General features: G+C 34.3%; 3 protein-coding genes across 4 annotated transcripts; all 3 read right to left on the reverse strand.

Moving 5' to 3' along the window:
* Positions 1 to 5,028: 5,028 nt before the first annotated feature.
* On the reverse strand, positions 5,029 to 11,663 carry LOC134267413 (uncharacterized). 2 transcript variants are annotated; one of them, XM_062749635.1, is made up of 4 exons: positions 11,595 to 11,663; positions 10,352 to 10,549; positions 6,718 to 9,371; positions 5,029 to 6,469 (listed from the first exon to the last, which is right to left on the reverse strand). In XM_062749635.1, exons 2-4 carry the CDS (start codon positions 10,537 to 10,539, stop codon positions 6,192 to 6,194), a joined length of 3,120 nt encoding a protein of 1,039 aa, XP_062605619.1. In that variant the 5' UTR covers positions 10,540 to 10,549; positions 11,595 to 11,663; the 3' UTR covers positions 5,029 to 6,191. The 2 variants fall into 2 exon arrangements, with proteins under 2 accessions (XP_062605619.1, XP_062605618.1); XM_062749634.1 differs by having other exon boundaries at positions 6,718 to 9,572; positions 10,313 to 10,549.
* Positions 11,664 to 12,557: 894 nt separating this feature from the next.
* On the reverse strand, positions 12,558 to 17,716 carry LOC134267411 (diphthine methyl ester synthase-like). Its single transcript, XM_062749633.1, has 8 exons — positions 17,518 to 17,716; positions 17,234 to 17,294; positions 16,371 to 16,434; positions 16,116 to 16,224; positions 15,569 to 15,689; positions 15,097 to 15,136; positions 14,326 to 14,432; positions 12,558 to 12,820 (listed from the first exon to the last, which is right to left on the reverse strand). The coding sequence occupies exons 1-8, from the start codon at positions 17,650 to 17,652 to the stop codon at positions 12,600 to 12,602; spliced, it is 858 nt and encodes a 285-aa protein (XP_062605617.1). The 5' UTR covers positions 17,653 to 17,716; the 3' UTR covers positions 12,558 to 12,599.
* On the reverse strand, positions 13,397 to 14,087 carry LOC134267414 (ras guanine nucleotide exchange factor Q-like; the record flags this gene model as incomplete). Its single annotated transcript, XM_062749636.1, has 2 exons — positions 13,397 to 13,759; positions 13,791 to 14,087. Coding segments are annotated over 2 exons (660 nt in total), but the record flags the coding sequence as incomplete, so codon positions are not given.
* Positions 17,717 to 18,881: the final 1,165 nt, after the last annotated feature.

Raw genomic sequence — 18,881 nt, forward strand, 5'->3', positions numbered from 1 at the left:
ATTTAGAGACATATTTTGTGATCATTTTCAATTACTCAATGCCTGATTTTCAGAACCTGAGGATCGGATAACCTTAAAAAGTAGAAGTTATGGTTGAGAAATGTGCACATCATTCTAATCTTATTAACCATTGCAGCACCGGTTACTGGTATGTGCCGATGGACAATAATCTTGTATTATGGTCGATATTTATTGTCGGTGGTGTCGATGTACCGATGGAAGACATTACCCCGGTATGTCTAGTGAGGGTCGGTACTATGTCGGGGTTGTTCCCATTTCGTTTGTAAAGTTTAACATTCCCATTTCGCCTTAGTAAGCTCTCAGGTAAATTAAGGCGAAATGGGAACTTGAATAAACAATTAATTAAGTCTAAAATATAAATAATGATGATGTAGAAATGCTGAGATATAGTAACAGTTTAACAAATATTGGATGTGGCAAATAAAATCTGTAGATCACCCAAGTTCTTTATAATCTAGACTAAATTTTTATTTCTACTCAGTAATAATATTTACAAAAAAGAGATTTTCAAATATTCCAAATGTTTTTTTTTCTTCATTTTTCATTTTTGAATCCAGTGTTTTTTTTATTTGTGTAATTAACTTCTCATACAATAGTATTATAAGAAAATTCCCATTTCTCCTTAGTACTTTTTAGTCTTTTCTTACCTATATTTCACAGTTAAGGCGAAATGGGAACACACCCTATGAATGTCACTGACGACAATGTGCGCAGAACGTTACAATTTGTCACATGACCTGATATATTCAAACAATTAGCAAATTAAAGTTTCAGAATTGTTTTTATGCCCCCGGATCAAAAGTTCCCGGGGGTATATTGTTTTTGTCCTATCTGTTTGTCTGTCAACTTTAACCTAGCCCATAACTTTTGACTGGGTGTGACTACGGATTTCATATTTCAAAGGTGTATTCCTTGAGACAAGACCTTTCTTTGGGTACCACAAAATTTGACCTCTTGACCTTGACCTTGGAGTTTGACATACTTTTACACCAAAATTCCCAATTTAACCTTGACCATAACTTTGAACGGTAAGAGCTAGGGTTTTCGTACTTCACAAATGTTATTCTTGTAACAAGACCTTTCATTGGATACCAACAACTTTGGCCTTTTAACCCTGACCTTGGAGATTGGCCTACTTTTAAAGAATTTAACCCTGGCCATAACTTTTGAACGGTAAGAGCTAGGCTTTCATTCTTCACATATGTAATCCTTGTAGCAATACCTTTCATTGGATACCAACAACTTTGATCCTTTGACCTTGGAGTTTGAACTACTTTTTAAAAGCTTTAACCTTGGCTTAACTTTTGAACGGTAAGGGCTAAGACTTTCATACTTCACATATGCATTTTTTTACAAGGCCTTTCACTGGATACCACTAACTTTGACCTTCTGACCTTGGAGATTGAACTACTTTAAAAAACTTTAACCTTGGCCATAACTTTTGAACTGTTAGGGCTAGGGCTTTTTTTGTACTTCACAGATGTAATCCTTGTGAAAAGACCTTTCATTGGATACCAACAACCTAAACCCTTTGATCTTGACCCTGGAGTTTGACCTACTTTTAAAAAAAGCTTTAACCTTGGCAAATATTTTTGAACGGTTAGGACTATGGCTTTCATACTTCCCACATATGATCTTTGTGACAAGACTTTTCATTAGAAACTAACAACCTTGACCTGTTGACCTTGACCCATGGGTTTGACCTGCCTCTTAAAAGCATTAACCTTGGCAGAAACTTTTGAACAGGTGGTGCTAGGGTTTCACATTTGCATTTCTTCTGTGAAAGCCTTACTTTGGGTATCATGTTTGATTTGCATTTGAGAAAATTTAATTTCTCTTGCTTACAGATTATAAGAATATTTTCAATAAAATCTTTATTGTGCAGAAAATAACAGTAAAAATAAAATGTAAATAAAGTAACACAAACTCATGGAAAATGAGGCGTATATAATGTAAACAATGGCACAGAATATTGTAACATGAATTAATTGGCTTCCATTCACTATATTAACCACTAATTATGGCATTTTTATAATTACTGAATCTGTCTCTGTTCACCGAGAATATAAGAATCACATGTAAAGACATTCAAAGTGTTTAAACTATGACAAAAATAAACTTATAATTCATAACCACATATGTCAAAAGATAAATTCTCTAACAATATCAAAAAATGCACCAAATTTGAACTTTTCCTATTAATCCTTTATTTTCAAAATTAATATCCTTCTACTCCATAAAACTCAAATATCTCTTTTGAGTCTGAAGTTACTGTAAACCAACTTTTATTCGCGACGACTTTATTTCACGATTTACAAGATGTAAACTAGTTTGCGATGATTAATTTTCGCGATTAAGCCTTTTTGTATCTGTTGTTAATAGACACATACACTTTAAGGACCGTTTTGCAGCGAGAAATATTCGCAATGACGAGGTTCTCGCGTTTCGCGAAAATTTCTCGCACGTGAATAAAAGCTGGTTTACAGTATTTGGGGGGGGGGAGGGGGATAAATCAACAAAATTTCTTAATACTAAAATCAAAAAACAAATAAGTAATAATTAGAATTAATAACAATACTTCTTACAATTAATTTTGTAAAATGATGCACATTTAATGAAACACCTACATACAATTCTATGACAGTGAGATATGGTAACAAAATGTACAGTTAACAGGAGATCATTTGACATTGAAATAAAGTGCCACGCCACAGCATGATACGCCCGTCAAAAAATTACAATTAACTTAAACAGTTTAGAGTGCAAGAAAATCATGTAAACCTTGATTCTAAAATTTCCATGATTTTTTCTATTCCTTAAAATATTTGTTTATCCATCGATATCCCCTGTGGTGTAGGCATTAATTATAACAAATTACATCATTGATAGATTTCTATACTAGTTGTATTAGACCTTAATTGTCAAAGATTTTCTCATCATATTAAACAATATCAAATTAGTCTTAACAACTTAATTTAAACCAAATTAATTTTGAAAATAAAAGGCTAGGCCATCAAATGACATATGCTATTTAAACTGACCAGCAGTTCTTCTGTCTAATTCTCAAAGGATACAGATAAGAAGATGCTAGCTAGCCTTCCTAAATTGAACTCATTAATTAATCTTTGACTGGATGCTTGTCTTCTCATTACTATAGATGAATGAATCTGCACTATCTACCATAAAATATTTTTAAAACATATAAAATACTCAATGATTTTTTTTTTCAACATTTAATGTCAGAAAGGTTTAAATATGCAATTTCTATGGAAAATGGACATGCTGATTCCACCCCTATGAAATTAGTTTTTTAAATTAATAATATTATATAATATTAGATTAGTTTATAATGCAATATCAAATTAGTGTTAATTACTTTTCATCAAAATCATTTTAAAACTTAGGCTAGCCAACAAGAGCTATTTTTAATCCAACAGGCTTACCCATCTGCCCAATTCCCAAAGGGACATAGATAAACCGATGGTCTCCAGTTTGCTCCTCACACTAAACTCATTAATTTCTCTCTAATTTGACATGCAATTTTCTGTTATCAAAACTCTTGACCATTGCTTGATAATTACACTCATGGGAGACATGGGATTTCTCTTAACATACATAATATCTGTTATAGATTGCTGTCAAGTATATGCAAAAAAAATAAGTATTTTCTTGATTTAACACTTTTTTAATAAAGATACAACTAAAATTTTGCATTTTTTAGGATTATGAAATTCAAAATTTAAAAGACTTTGCTGTTTTTAAAAAAATTTCACTTAAATTAAAGGTCACAGTGACCTTGAAATAGGTCCGACACACCTTCTACCCAAGATGTATACATTTGCCAAGTTTGATAGTTCTAGGTCTAATAGTTTACTAGTTATGAGCCGGACAGGATTTTTCCATATTTGGCCATAGCATCTTAATTAAAGGTCAGAGCGACCTACTTTTTGTGCGCGACACACCGTCTACCCAAGAAGTATCAGTTGACAAAGTTTGATAATCCTAGGCCTATTAGTATTGAAGTTATGAGCCGGACAGGAATCTACACTACAGAGGATGGACAGACGGACGGACGGACGGACACGAAGCCTATAACATAATACGTCCCGTCTTAAGACGGGCGTATAAAAAGTAGTACTTTCAAAGAATTTTTCAACACTGTTGCTATATGCCTCTTTATTGAACTTTCATAGTTTCTGTGAAACTCTTTACAAGGAATAAACAAAAACTAACTTCATCATCTGAATAATGAAGACATGTTTTAACATGGTTTATCTGATAATGAAACACAGTTGAGCATTGGTATCTCGAACTCTGATATCTTTAATACCCTGGATACATGTACTACAAAGTGATTTGGAAGTTTCAACCCCTTTACATTCTTTAAGTATTTAGTCTTGATATCTCAATTTTTTTTCTCAGTCTCATATAGTGCAACATAACAAGGATAAATTTTACAGTATTCTTGAGAAGAAATATAAATACGACCGAATGATTCCATATAAATATCACTAATCATTGCTATGAAGACGACGGAAAACAATTTTTAAAGAAAAAAGCCTTTGGCTCAGGTGAGCTAAAAAGAGAAAAAGAAATATATTGCTCTTCAGATTTTTTTGCACAATTCCCTTTCGCCAATTGCCGGTTCAAGTAATTTACAGTTATCGATAAGTGTAATAATTCTAATGTTCTAGAAACAGAAAGAGTTTGTAAAAAAAAATTTTAAAATATGTTTGTGAAACACGTATGCCCCCGTATAGCGGCAAAGGTTGAAGCTTCACAAATTCCAAAGGTCAAGTGTAGTGTGGTAATATTTTGTAAAAGTTAATCAATCTCCAAGGTACATGTCATGAGGTCAATTTGGTGGTACCCCAAACAAAATCTTGTCACAAGGAATGCATAAGTAAAATATGAAAGCCATACCCCATCCATTGAAAATGGAGAATATTAGCAAGGTTAAAGTTTTTGTAGACAGACAGATAGATGGACAGGGCAAAAACTAAATGAATATTACAATCAAAGCAAAAAAGATGTGTTTGTGAAACACTGATGCCCTGAATGGCAGCTTACGATGAGGGTTAAAATTTCTCAATTGCAAGTTAAACTCCAAGGTCAAAAAGTCAAAATTGTTGGTACCCAATGGAAGGTCTTCTCCCAAGGAAAACATCTGTGAAATATAAAAGCCCTGGTACTAATGGTTCAAAAGCTGTGGTCAAGGTTAAAGTTTTATTAAAAGTGGACCAATCTCTAAGGTCAAAATGTCAATATTTTATGCCCAATGAAAAATCTTGTCATAGTGAATATACATGCGAAGTATAAAAGTCCTAGCACCAATTATTCAAAAGTTATGGCTGTGGTTAAAGTTCAGATAGTTTTGGTAATTTAAGTGGGTCAAATTCCAATGTCAAGGTCAGAAGGTTAAATTTTTTGATACCAAAAGAAATGTCTTATCACAAAGAATACATTTGTGAAATATGAAAGCCATAGCTCCATCCACTTAAAAGTCATGGACTAGGTTAAAGTTTTGCAGACAAATAGACAGACAGATGGACAGACAGGGCAAAAACTTTATACCCCTAGAATCTTAGATTACAGGGGCATAAAAATGTATCCATGTGCATTTTATAGTGAAAAAAAAGTGTCATTCTATGAAAACATTGGCATATTTAATATTTTTAATAATATACTCACACTTTGAGCTTATCTATAATTGTAGAAATTTTAAGGCAGGAGTGACATTTTGAAATAGTTGAACAAATTATTCTTCATTTAAAACAGGTGCAACACTTGAATTGAAATAAGATCAGTGTGTCCAGTGCTGGTAAATCTACATACATGATTGGTTGCAATCATCTCTACAAATACTACAGAAGATGCAGCACTTTTGAAATATTTTTGCACACAAACAGACGTGCATTAACCTAACGTGAGTAATCCAATATCAAATATTTTAGAATTAAGTTTATTGCAGTCAAAATGACCCCAAAAATTTACTCTCCTTTAAAAGCTTTCATTCCAAATTAAAATATGCACATTACACACATGTAATTGTTTACAAAAAATAATTCAAAATTTGAAAGAAAAAAAATCCCAAAAGCAACATGTTTCGAAAACTGCATCTACATGTACCTTCTCTGTGTATATACCTTCAACTTGATATGATTGCAGTGTTACTGTGTAGATGAAGCAGCCTGGTCATCATAGGAGTACTGGTAGACATGTACGTAGTGGTCACTCCCGGTTATAAACAGCTGTTTAGAGGCTCCGCAGACCACTGACCAGGGCTTGGTAATGGTGGGAGCCGTGTTCCACTCCTGCTGCAGCTGACCTTCACTGTTCAATAGAAGGAGACGGTTGTGTGTGTAGTCCAGAGCAAAAATCTCCCCCGTGTTATTGAAACAGGCACCACCTGGATACCAGGGACTGCCACGATCTCCAGTGAACATACCTAAAATTACATAATGATAACTTTTCTTATTATAACAACAGTGTAGACTTTACTCATTCCCAGGTACATTTAAGGTGGCATATTTTACTCATTTTGTTAGTCAAATCTTACTATCATATTTAAGATGATGTTCTCATACTACTGCTACTTTTAGTTTGTTCATTTTCTGAATTTTATCTCTAAGTCAAATCTACCCTTGTTATAACAGTTTTACCAGTAACTGAGTAGAATACTGTTACTATATTTACCTGTGACCTTGCCCTCGCTATCTCCAATCACCACTGCCTTCAAATCCCAATCAGTCATCACTATATTCTTGCCATTACCATTGGATCTAACAGAGAAGATGTTGGACATTTTTTTCTGCTTTGGAAGCTCAAAGGAGAGCCGACTTTTCTTGGTGAAGTTCTGTTTTTCCTTGTCCACATGATAAATCCTGAGATGGTTCCCACAGGAGACCACAAAATGGCTGTGGGGGTACCAGGACAGGGGGCGGGGGATGGGATCCTCCTGGAATTTGATGAATTTCTCAAATTCCCCATTCTGCTCCTTGATGACAACAGTGGTCTCAGATGTCCAGACTAACACTCCAGATACAAAGACAACACTGGTCGGATGCTTGGCATCAAAGGCTTTGATAAAGTGTCCCTCAATGGAGAACATCTTTATCTTGTTGTTACTGCTGTCAGAAACAACTAGTTTATTGTTTGATACTGGGTGTACTGATGTAAGAAAGGGAACTTCATTATCATCAGAACATTTTGTATCTAGTCTCCATTTTGGAGTTATAGACACAGTTGAATTAACAGGCTTTGCTTGTGCAGGCTTTGTCTTCTTGCCTTTAGAATCCTCGACTGCAGGTTTGGGTTTTGCCTTTTCCTTAGATGTTTTGGTCTGAGCCTTTACAGGTTTGCTTGCTTTTTGTGGCATTCCATCAGCAACTTTATCTTTCTTTGAAATATTTGTTAGTGAAGTCAGACTTGCAGAATTCATCATATAACCTGCACTAGGAAAGTAGCCTGGAATCTGGTATGAGGGATACAGAGAAGGATTCATGTATACCCCTGGCATTCCTGTATAATCTGGAATTTGTCCATACATAGATGTGTCATAGAAATCTGTGTCATATCTACCAGACATCATTCCATCTGCCATCTGGCCTTGTTGTGAGATGTTTTCCATGGAGAGAGCTGCATTCTTCTTCTTTCGTGCACGTTTCTTTTTGGGGGGAGTGGTTTTGGGCTTGGCCCCCATATCTTCATAATTCTCAGAATTAACTGTGCTCCCACTCTCACTTTGTGTGTCCACAGACCTCACTGTGTCCATTACACCCTCCCTTATAAAACCATCAAGATTCTCATCTGTAATTGGAATGTTGCTTAATTCTTCAAGGGAAAGCTTGCTCTCATTTGTAAACCATTCTGGATGCCCTACTTTTTCACACAATTCCCTGTCCCAACGCAAATTCTTCATGGTTGCAATACATGGCATGTCCTCTGTCCAATCATGGCACTTTTCATAATTAGATACCTTGAAGAGTGGCTTTAGTTTGTATTCAGTCTTCAGCAATGGATCTAACTCAACAGAAGGAGGTGTAAACCAAGACAGAGATTCTGGGATGACTACTGTATTTAGGATCCCCTTAAGCCTACTGTATATTATCTTCTCCAAAGCAGGAAATTCCTCACTATTGCACAAAGGATACAGGTGCCCACAGATAGATTTGGCCTCTTTTAAATGATAAAGCAGTTCCTTTGCTGAAATTTCTCTCTTCTGACCTTTGTCTTTCAGATATTTAAAGTTTTCATGCACACTTGTAATAGCTTCTCTCTCTTGCTGTCGTAAGTCCTGAATTATCTTTTCTATAGCTGATTTGATTTTTTCAATCTCAGCTTCTTCTGTCTGCTCTGCAGCAATTATTTCAGATTCAAAATCTTCTGACTGTATCCTTTGAATCTGATCATCAACGCCTTTCAGTAACAGATCTAATTTTCTCTTTTGTTTCTCAAATGCTTCTTGGATTGAGATGCAAGGGTGGTTCTGGTGATCTAGCAGAATGCAGTCAGTGCAAACCTTCACTTCACAACCCTTACAGTAATATCGGAGTCCTTCTCCAGGATGTCTGCTACAGTTGCAATGTTCCGTCTGCTCTCTACAATGTTTATCCAGTTCTTCTTCTGAAGCTCCCTCTAAGGATATCACCTCATGATTGAGTGTAAATTTGGTAAATCTGTGACCATTCCAGCAGTCCTGGCACAGATAGTCCTTGCATTCAACACAAAAGCCTTTCGCCTCTGCCTCCTTCTCCATAAGCTTGCAAACCTCACAGAGTCTGCTTCCAGGTGTTTTCCTCTTCTCTACTAGGGATGCCAGGACTGTGTTTTTTGGCAATAGACTTGTATCAACAGTACAAAGACCAGTTTCAGTGAAGCAGACTGGACACCTTACTTTCTGTTCCTCCACTGTAACACAGTGAGCACAGAGGGAGTGTAGACAATCCAGAAGACAGGGATCAGTGAGAGTGTCCTCACACACAGGGCAGACCAAGTCAGTATACATCGTGCTGGACTTCATCTGCTTTAGTCTCTTCAGACGATCCTCAACAGTAAGAGCTTCCTTCTTTGTTTTCTTAGAAAGTCTCCCCTCTTTGGCATCTGACATTCCACTCTCCAAATCATGCTTAAGCTCTGGTTCAACACACTGGACTACAAAAGGCTTATCAGATATATTAGAAGTAGTTTGGTTAGAATCAGTTACAGTATTTCCTCTTTCTATTTTAGTTTCAGCAATTTTTTCATCTTCTGAAACAAGCTTCGTATCACTGGACTCGTCTAAAGCTCCATTACCAAGTTCAGAACATTTCTCAGTATCTGGTATGTCTCCAGACTTGCTGGCATCTAACCTTGCTGCTGTTTGTGAGCCTCCATTGTCCATACTTTCAGGTGATGTAGAATTCTCTGACACTTCACACAGTCCTGGTTTGTCCTTGATGAGGTCAGAGTTTGGAATGTTAGGTACAGAGTTGACATCCAGGGATTGTAAATCACCTGTAGATGACTGAAATTCCTTAACGTCCTCTCCAACATCAGACATCATGGAATTTCTACCAAAAAAATTTTTTGTAAGATACTACAAATATATAATCTACAAGAAGAAATGCAAGCTCAATTAATACAATAATGGATGTAAGGACTAAAGAAGAATGTGGATTATCTTTGGAATTGGAGCACTGCAATACAATGGATTTTTTCCTGTTTACCGGTATCACAATTTTTGCAAAAATATGCCATATGCCAAAATACTGTTCTTTATTATTGAGGTAGTCCTACTTGCACACAACCCCAGAGTTTTAATAGAGATATATGATTTTTTACAGTCAATCAATCAATAAAAATTTGATAAAATTGCATAATGTGTGTTATTCATGCTAAAAATTTTTCACTCATGCAGAGAAGTATACCGGTGAAAATTTAACCTTCACCAAAAATTATATGGTATTTATGTGCCAACGCCTGGTGTGACACGGGACCTCTGTTTTTAAGGTCTCATCCGAAGGACCCACAACTTTTACTTCAATACAGAGCGCATTTGAAACAGTTGCTACCCATATATTTATTTCTCACGGCCTAACTCTTGACCCCTTTCAATGATAGTGCACTAAAACACACAAAGAAAGAGAAAATTTTATCATTACCAATTACATGGTATTTAGGTGCTCGAAATGTGGACTTAATTCTTAATAAAAACAAATTTTAAAAAATATAAATGATGTATTTATTTCTGCTAATTGGCCCCTTAAAGATAGCTCACAAAAACCCTCATAAATTCAAACTATAATTTTACCCTAGAATATGATCTTCTCCAGACTTGCTGTCATCTAACCTTGCTGTCTGTGAGCCTCCATTGTCCAGACTTTCAGGTGATATAGAATTCTCTGACGCGTCACACAGTCCTGTTCCTTCCTTGATGAGGTCAGAGTGTGGAATGTTAGTAACAGAGTTGACGTCCAGGGATTGTAAATCACCTGTAGACAACTGAAATTCCTTTATGTCCTCTCCAGCATCAGACATAATGGAATTTCTAATTTAAAAAAAAAATGCAACTGTTATCAAGAATTTTATCAACTGGATCAAATAAGAAAGCCAAAAAGGCAATCCAAATTATAATCAAATTGACTGCAAAAATAATGTAGAGGATATTTTGCTATAGAGTGTTCATGTCTTTAGGACCAAAATCAACTAAGTGACTCTATAATCCTTGCAATGCCACAGGTCCTGAGTCAAGATGTTGCCACGGGACCCCTGGTCAATTTCATTCAATGAACTGACTGTTGCAACTTCTTTTGGAAAAAAATTGAATTGTTTTCTTACCTCTCAACCAATCAAATTCAGGCATTCTTTAATAAACAACTTGTAAAATGTGCATTAAAGGTGTCAACTGAATCCTTTCTGTTTACATTATATTACTAGTAGTGAATTAATACTTTGATTTGATTTGTGCTGCTCAAAAGCAAGCCTTTAAATATCAGATGAATTTTGCCAAGAGGTCTCACAGCTATTTGTTCACTGAGGCTGGACCTCTGGCATTGCAGGGAAGGAGACTCTAACGCACATGCTCCACTGCTCCATGCAGTTGATAATTTTCTTTGTAAAGCCATCATGTATAAATTGTGTAATGTGAATATATTACCTTTGACCCCTCCCTTTCTAAAACTGAGAAACGCAGACTTCTAAATTGGTTATAACGATCATAGAATTTGCAAAATGCTGACGTAAAGGACATATGCAAGTTACTATACTATACACGTGTATCTGAATCAAATTGAAAAGACACCCCCCCCCCCCCTCCGAACAAGATTATTTATTTTCCTGCTCTCGCAAACACTCCTATAAAATATTATACAGATTTATATAATATATTATTTAGATTTATTGAGAAATATAATAAAACAACAACAACAACAAAACTGTAGATAATTTGACGTTAATCTGATAAAACATTGACATTTGAATAATATACCGGTACATGATCTCTGTATGTTTTCGTGTGTCAATGATTTCGAATGTTTTGGGAACATTCCAAATAAATAACAGTGTCAAGTAACAGCATAAAAAGAAATGATTACCAAGCTGATGAAAGCTGAACTGCGTCAAAAGAGTCACAACTTGGAAACTAAAGTGAAAGTAAACAGACATCACACGTAGAAGTTGCGAAAACGCATTTTTGAAAACAGGCAACACGGCGCAACGCCAGCTGTCACAGTTTTAAATAGTTGTGGAAAATTATTGTCCCCCGTAAAAACTAACACAAAGAGCAGTGGTTAATTATTACTTTGGGTTCATCCATTGTCTGTCTGTCTGTTTGTGACACTTTTGTTTCCCCATCCGTTTTGAGGTTTAAAAGTAAAAAAAAAAAATCAAATAATTTTACTACCAAAAAGTCAAGATCAGATATATATTGCACAAAATGATTTCTAATGAAAATTTAAGGGTGAAAATAATGTTTTTAATGTGATGTATCTCAAAAATCCACAAACAATAAAAAATCTTCAAACAGGTGACAATTAAACCCCTGAAATTGTAGACACTTTCAAGATCAGGTGCCCATGAGGAGTAAGCATTCCCTGTTCACCACTGACCAGTCTCGCCTGTCATGAGCCCTATATATTGATCAAGATGGAGCATTCCATCATGAAATTTCGCAAAAATAAAGGTTTAGTAAATTCTATAAAACAATTACAACCCAGTTTTAAGTTATATTTGCTAATAAGGTCATTATAATGACCACATAATTTATGAAATGCTGACTTCAAACAAGATTGCTGAAATCCCTGTAGCATCGACTTATTTGCTAGTATTCTGCCTCAGTTTAAAACTGATCATAGCCATTTTCTTAATTTTCCTCCCCAAGTCAAGTGCATGAAATATTTTAAGTGTCTACATCTTCTTATGTACTGTAGCTAAACAACATGTACATCCCTGTCTGACTCTAGTGGTTTATTCAGCTATATGATAATTTGCTTCAACTTTTATGCCTTGAATTCACAAAAAATGAAAATACATTTATAATATATCAATAAAAGTTTTATTCATAAATGATTTATATAAATATTTTGAATGCATTCTATATTTCAACTGCACATAGAGGACAATATATTTCTGGTTTTATCACTAACAGCAAACTCTAAAAGCATGTCTCGTTCCAATGAATGCATTTCTCCGGGAATGATCAGAGAGTGCAGGGGGTCACCAATGTCAATAGAGGTCATTTCCTTTAAGGTGGCACTCACAATCTTCTGGGAATCAGAACCAATACGAGAAAGTCCAACACACACTGTATCCTCTGTAAAAGCTAAAAACAAAATTGGATATTTTTTATTTCTCAAATTTAGTCAAAACAGTTACAGTTTATTTTATTAATTTTTTTTCTCCATAAATTGCTTTAAATTACATAAAGTTTATTCCATGAGTTGCATCCTATTCATGCCTTACAGAACACAAAATTTGGATTACCTAAACATTACATTTTAATTTGTTAGAAAAAAAAATAAATTTACTTAATAAAATATTTATTGCTGTATTAAAGAGTTTTTAATGAGAGAAACAGCTCTTTGTGAAACATTGATATCTAATTATGTTTACTGTAGTTTCTTATTTTTCGCGAATACTTTTTATCGCGAATGGGCTCTTCAACAGCAAATCGCGAGAATAAGAAATCGCGAATGGACGGTTGATCACACGTTTTAACATAGATTTCAGCACCATAAAAATAAAGGCAAGGAATTTAATTTCGCATGTGATGCTTCTCGCGAAATTACGCGATAATTAATTCCACGCGTATATTTAGGAATTTACAGTATAGCTGTAAGTAGCTGAGATTTTTGTAGCTTAGATTCTACCAAGTGATACAGGTCTCAGTAGCACATTGTTATTTATTGATGTTTGTAGCTGAGATGTTTGTAGATGAGATGTTTGTAGCTGAGATGTTTGTAGATGAGATATTTGTAGATGAGATATTTGTAGATGAGATGTTTGTAGTTGAGATATTTGTAGATGAGATATTTGTAGATGAGATGTTTGTAGTTGAGATGTTTGTAGTTGAGATGTTTGTAGATGAGATGTTTGTAGATGAGATGTTTGTAGTTGAAATATTTGTAGATGAGATGTTTGTAGATGAGATGTTTGTAGTTGAGATATTTGTAGATGAGATATTTGTAGATGAGATGTTTGTAGTTGAGATGTTTGTAGATGAGATGTTTGTAGATGAGATGTTTGTAGAGATGTTTGTAGATGAGTAGATGAGATGTTTGTAGATGATGTTTGTAGATGTTTGTAGATGAGATGTTTGTAGATGAGATGTTTGTAGATGAGATGTTTGTAGTTGAGATGTTTGTAGATGAGATGTTTGTAGATGAGATGTTTGTAGATGAGATGTTTGTAGTTGAGATGTTTGTAGATGAGATGTTTGTAGATGAGATTTTTGTAGATGAGATGTTTGTAGATGAGATGTTTGTAGTTGAGATGTTTGTAGATGAGATGTTTGTAGATGAGATTTTTGTAGATGAGATGTTTGTAGATGAGATGTTTGTAGTTGAGATGTTTGTAGATGAGATGTTTGTAGATGAGATTTTTTTAGATGAGATGTTTGTAGATGAGATGTTTGTAGATGAGATGTTTGTAGTTGAGATGTTTGTAGATGAGATGTTTGTAGATGAGATGTTTGTAGATGAGATGTTTGTAGATGAGATGTTTGTAGATGAGATATTTGTAGATGAGATGTTTGTAGATGAGATGTTTGTAGATGAGATATTTGTAGATGAGATGTTTGTAGCTGTGATGATTGTAGCTGATAATTACCCAGTGACTCTTCTCCGTCTTTACGCCTGTTTTCTACAATTTCCAGCAACTGCTCTGCAGCCTGACTCACTGACATGAATCTCGGAGGTTCAAATATCTTTCTTCCTCTGTGTAATGGTAAAACAGAAAATATAAGTTTTTGCAACAGAATTTACAAGAAAGCTGAGTCATTAGGGGTCATTAGGGGTCCTACTATGGAAAGTGGTGGTGAAAACAATAAAATCATTTACAGAATATTCAAATAAGAAGTAATGTTGATGAAAGTCATCTATGAAAGTTATACATGTTCAGTTTATTGTCTAAACAATGGGATATTTTTTTATCATCTATAGAAAAATTGTCAATATCTGAACAGTAAAGACAAGCAAATTAAAGCAGTTGTCCCCTGTTTAAGGACAGAAGTTTTCAATCTAAATCAAATTAGATCCTTTACACTCCTTGTATTTTGTTATATCACTGTAAGGATCTCCTTACAGTGACATAACAAAATACAAGGAGCGTAAAGGATCTAATTTGAATTAGATTGAGAAGTTTTATTTGAGATATTGGCCAGAAACTATTCATAGCAATATGCAAGTCTGTAAACTTGACCTTTGACATTCTAACCTGAGAATCAATTAGGGTCAAGTTTATACCAGGTATGAATTTGGTGACCTTGATCTTTAATCTGTTGACATCAAAATCACTACTGATCTTCTTAAAGTTAGAGAACAAAAGCTAAAGAATGTAAAGAATTTTTTTATTATTAAAATTTGAATCTAAAATACTTACTTCATTAAATTTTCTATGGTTTGTTCTTTCATCTTAATATCTGAAAATAATTTTATTGAATGAAAACTGAAAACTGAGTGATATATATTTTATAAGGAGAGACACTTGTCTAATTGTGGTCGTGTTTTGTGCCTTAACTGATTTTTTCTATAATGATAGTAAAAATAATTGATCTACAGTATCATTGGGAGTAATTTAATTCTTACAGGGTACCAGCTAGTAAACCAAAATTGATTTCATAATGTTAAGCAGAAAATTTTTCAAGATACAGACTGATCAATAAACCTTTTAACTGACATGTGCAAAGCAAGATGTCCTACTTTTCAGGCCTAATATTACCTAGTAGCAAAAATTCTTCATGCCCACTCAATGATTTGGGCTAAGCAACAATAACATGTGATATAAAAGCATTTGATCATAGAGTTTCCAAAGATGCTTTGGATGGCAAACAAAATCTGATGATAAATCTTACCTAGTAGGCACAATGTATGCATTTTCCTTTCTGTATTTGACTTAATTTTGTCGTAGTAACTGTCTGGTTTCCAGGTATCAGTCCAAAACACTATGGAAACTGTCTCTCCAAAGTTATAAAGCTAAAAGATAAAACATTTATAATTATGTTCACATATGCATATAATAAAATGAATCCAGGATAAATAATGTTAATACATTAAAATGCATTTTGTGTATAACAATAAAAAGAACATCTCTGCTCTCATAATGTTGAAAAGATAATGATACTGTTTTGAGCAAATGCATCAATACCTGAATCTGTATACATTAGAGGCTCAGAAAATAAACTTGAAGATAAACTTTAATTTAGTTGAATTGATTCACTCACAAACATGTAGTAAGATGTTTGAAGGTAAAACAATTTTTATATGAAAGTAAGAATTATAAATGATAGTTTCATAAGGATTACAGTTCACTTGATCTCTCCACATGAACATCTGAACAGATTTGCATGCATATAATTTTTTTTTATTTTCAGAATCTCTCTCTCTCTCTCTCTCTCTTACCTGTAATCCACAACATCCACAAGCATTCATAATGGAAGCATTGTGTACAACTTTATATTTCAGTCCCTTCTCCTTGGCTCTTAAAACAAGATCTGTGTGTGTTGTAGCTCTACAAAACAGATGATACCTTCAAGTAAAAAATGTAAAAACATCTACCTAGAAAAAAAACAATGCCTTTGAGTCCCCTAAACAACTAGGGGTCTAAGGTCTTTAATGCTCATGTTTCACAATACCAGTACATCTTGGTACACTAACCCAAACGGATCCCCGACTACAAGGAAAGCTATGTCTTCCTCCTCTGCCCCTTGTAATATTTCATCTGAAATAAACTGACCATTGGAAATCACTTCCAATTACAGAAGAATAAAAAATAAGTATATTTATTTTTAGATATTGCTTTTGGTCATTTTGGGTGATGTATACATGTATACCTAGCCCACATTGCTATCTCTTGAACTTAGAATTTAAGAGACATGGATCACAATGCTCACCTGAGTAACTATGGCCAATCTTTTTTACCAGATTCTTTTTCCAAAATATTCATAAGTAATCTTTAATCACTCACTGAACCACATTTTACTCTTGGGGTCATGTTGTGAACAAACTTGAATCTACACTACTTTAGGATGCTTCCATACAAATATGACTTAAATTGGGTTGAAAAGAGAATTGTTATATCCTATCCTACCAATGATTTGAACAAACTTGAATATGTAATGCCTGTGTATGCCTCCATGTTTAGTTCATAGTTTTGTTGGTTTTGAGAAAGTAAGAAGGTTTTCACATAAGTTTCATCTTATATGGCCCACGGGTTCTTCAGCAGATTTTTAAATATTAACACCCATTTTTTGCTTTTACTTAATTATCTCCCCTTGGAGGAGGATGTGGCCCTTCTTTTGAAAGAACTTGAATCCCCTTCACCAAGGATATTCTGTGCCAAGTTCAGTTTAAATTGGCTCAATGGTTCTCAACAAGCTATATTAGTGTTTCTCGTAACAAGCTAGATGACAGAAGAAAAAGTTCACGACGACAATATTGTCAAATTTTGATCAGAAGAACTGACTGATCCAGCCTTGGGCTCGATTGAGTTTTAATCAGTATGACAAGGAAAATTAAACCTGAATTTGTTTCCACCATATCTCGATCAGCCAAAATCACCTCTCTCCCATAAAATTCTTCCTGTAAAAGCATTTATTTGTTAAAAATATTCAATATTTTTGTTTAATAAAGGATTGATAGATATAATCAGGGACATATATATACTAGTGTAGAATATAGGTCTCTGATATAATGCCTTGCATACAGACACAAATAATTCCGTATTTAGAGATATAACTTTTTGCTAACCATAAAACTGTGAAGTATACTTTTTTACCAGTCAGCTGACAAACTGTAATCATACCAAAGCGTCTTTTCCAACCGTCAATATTGATGTGTATGCCTCTAGATACACTCTTTTACAATTTTTGACTACTTCTAGGCCTTTTACTGTGATGTCCTTTGCATCTCCTAACCCAAGACCAACTAGATACAACATTTTAACACAGCACGTGTCAACTTCTCAGAATGTAAACAGATCAATCCGGAAGTCGTTTCATTTAGTGAAACGCTTTTTCATTGGACGAATTCTCAAGAAACAACTAATCAAAATTATCGTCTCAAAAAGTAATCCTCATACATGATTCAGCTCAGCTGGACAAAACATTGGTAACATTCTAGAACTTGTCATAATTGGAGAAACCAAAGAAATTGATCACCATAATGTATAGTTTTGAGGGAGATTTTCGAAGAAAACCCATTCAGTCTTTGAGAGGAGCCAGTAAAAAGGTAATTTGAATAAAAACTTTAAAATCGACTTAAGAAATCCCAAAGGTAATGTCAGTTTTTGTTCCGTTGTGATTATATTTAGGATAAGGTTTACACCATGTACATTGTGTATATATACATTTTCAGTCTTTAATAATTGATTCATTGGTTATTTATTAACTCCCAGCACATTTGCCAATGAAAAAAAAACCCTTTTAATGTAAACATGCGTAATTAAAAGCACAGTCGTTTCTTGGTGTGCTAGCAAAAATGTTCTTGTTCAGAGATATAAATTAAGATATTTTATCAACTGAAGCTCTTACAGATTGTTTACCAAATATACATTAGAATTAATAAATGAGGTGATAATTTCAATATGCACACCTGGCACCAAATCCCACCATGCTAAATTTTGGTCAAGATCTCTTTGTTGATTAAGTAATAGATAAAAAAAATAAACTGTACAATAATCTTTAAAAAATGTATGTTCTTTTACCCTAAAATACATTAACCCTTTTAATGTAATTCTAATTCTGTTTGCCATGAGTTCGCTCTATACTCTATAATAACTTGTTTGTCCGAAGTCTGTTGGCTCTAAAACTCTGCTGCTCAAAGTCTGTTTGCCCTTAATATGTTAGTCCTTTCATTTGATAATGAAATGTACATCAATTTTATAGTAATAATTAACAACTGTATTGCAGGAGCAGACAGATTCATTACTCACCAGGACCAAAGTAGAAAGAGAGAAGAGAGAGGTAAATTGTTTTATCCCGCTTCAGACAAATTTGTCGATTACTGACTGGATAAAAGCTAATCACATGACGCCCTCAAATTTTCCGTATTACATCTCCGTTTCCATATTACGTCTCCGTCAAGGCGTAATATCAAAATCGGGCAAGCGATTCCGTTCGAAGCGCTGTTATTATAAATAAAAATGGCAGCTAAGAAACGGTTTGCGTA

This window comes from Saccostrea cucullata, unplaced genomic scaffold (genome assembly GCF_032062105.1).
Source record: "Saccostrea cucullata isolate Sc308-1 unplaced genomic scaffold, CSIRO_AGI_Scuc_v1 ctg18409, whole genome shotgun sequence".
In the NCBI taxonomy this organism is placed as follows: Eukaryota; Metazoa; Mollusca; class Bivalvia; order Ostreida; family Ostreidae; genus Saccostrea; species Saccostrea cuccullata.

What these genes read in the sequence shown, in the direction of transcription:
- LOC134267413 (XM_062749634.1), bottom strand. Translation starts at nt 10,539, where the DNA reads ATGTCTGATGCTGGAGAGGACATAAAGGAATTTCAGTTGTCTACAGGT. An exon ending in GGAGAAGATCATATTCTAGG is followed by an intron (nt 9,573 to 10,312) that starts GTAAAATTATAG and finishes TTTTTTTGGTAG; the next exon opens with AAATTCCATGATGTCTGATG. An exon ending in TAGCGAGGGCAAGGTCACAG is followed by an intron (nt 6,470 to 6,717) that starts GTAAATATAGTA and finishes ATGTAATTTTAG; the next exon opens with GTATGTTCACTGGAGATCGT.
- LOC134267411 (XM_062749633.1), bottom strand. Translation starts at nt 17,652, where the DNA reads ATGTTGTATCTAGTTGGTCTTGGGTTAGGAGATGCAAAGGACATCACA. An exon ending in TATGGTGGAAACAAATTCAG is followed by an intron (nt 16,435 to 17,233) that starts GTTTAATTTTCC and finishes AGTTTATTTCAG; the next exon opens with ATGAAATATTACAAGGGGCA. An exon ending in GTGGATGTTGTGGATTACAG is followed by an intron (nt 15,690 to 16,115) that starts GTAAGAGAGAGA and finishes TTTATCTTTTAG; the next exon opens with CTTTATAACTTTGGAGAGAC.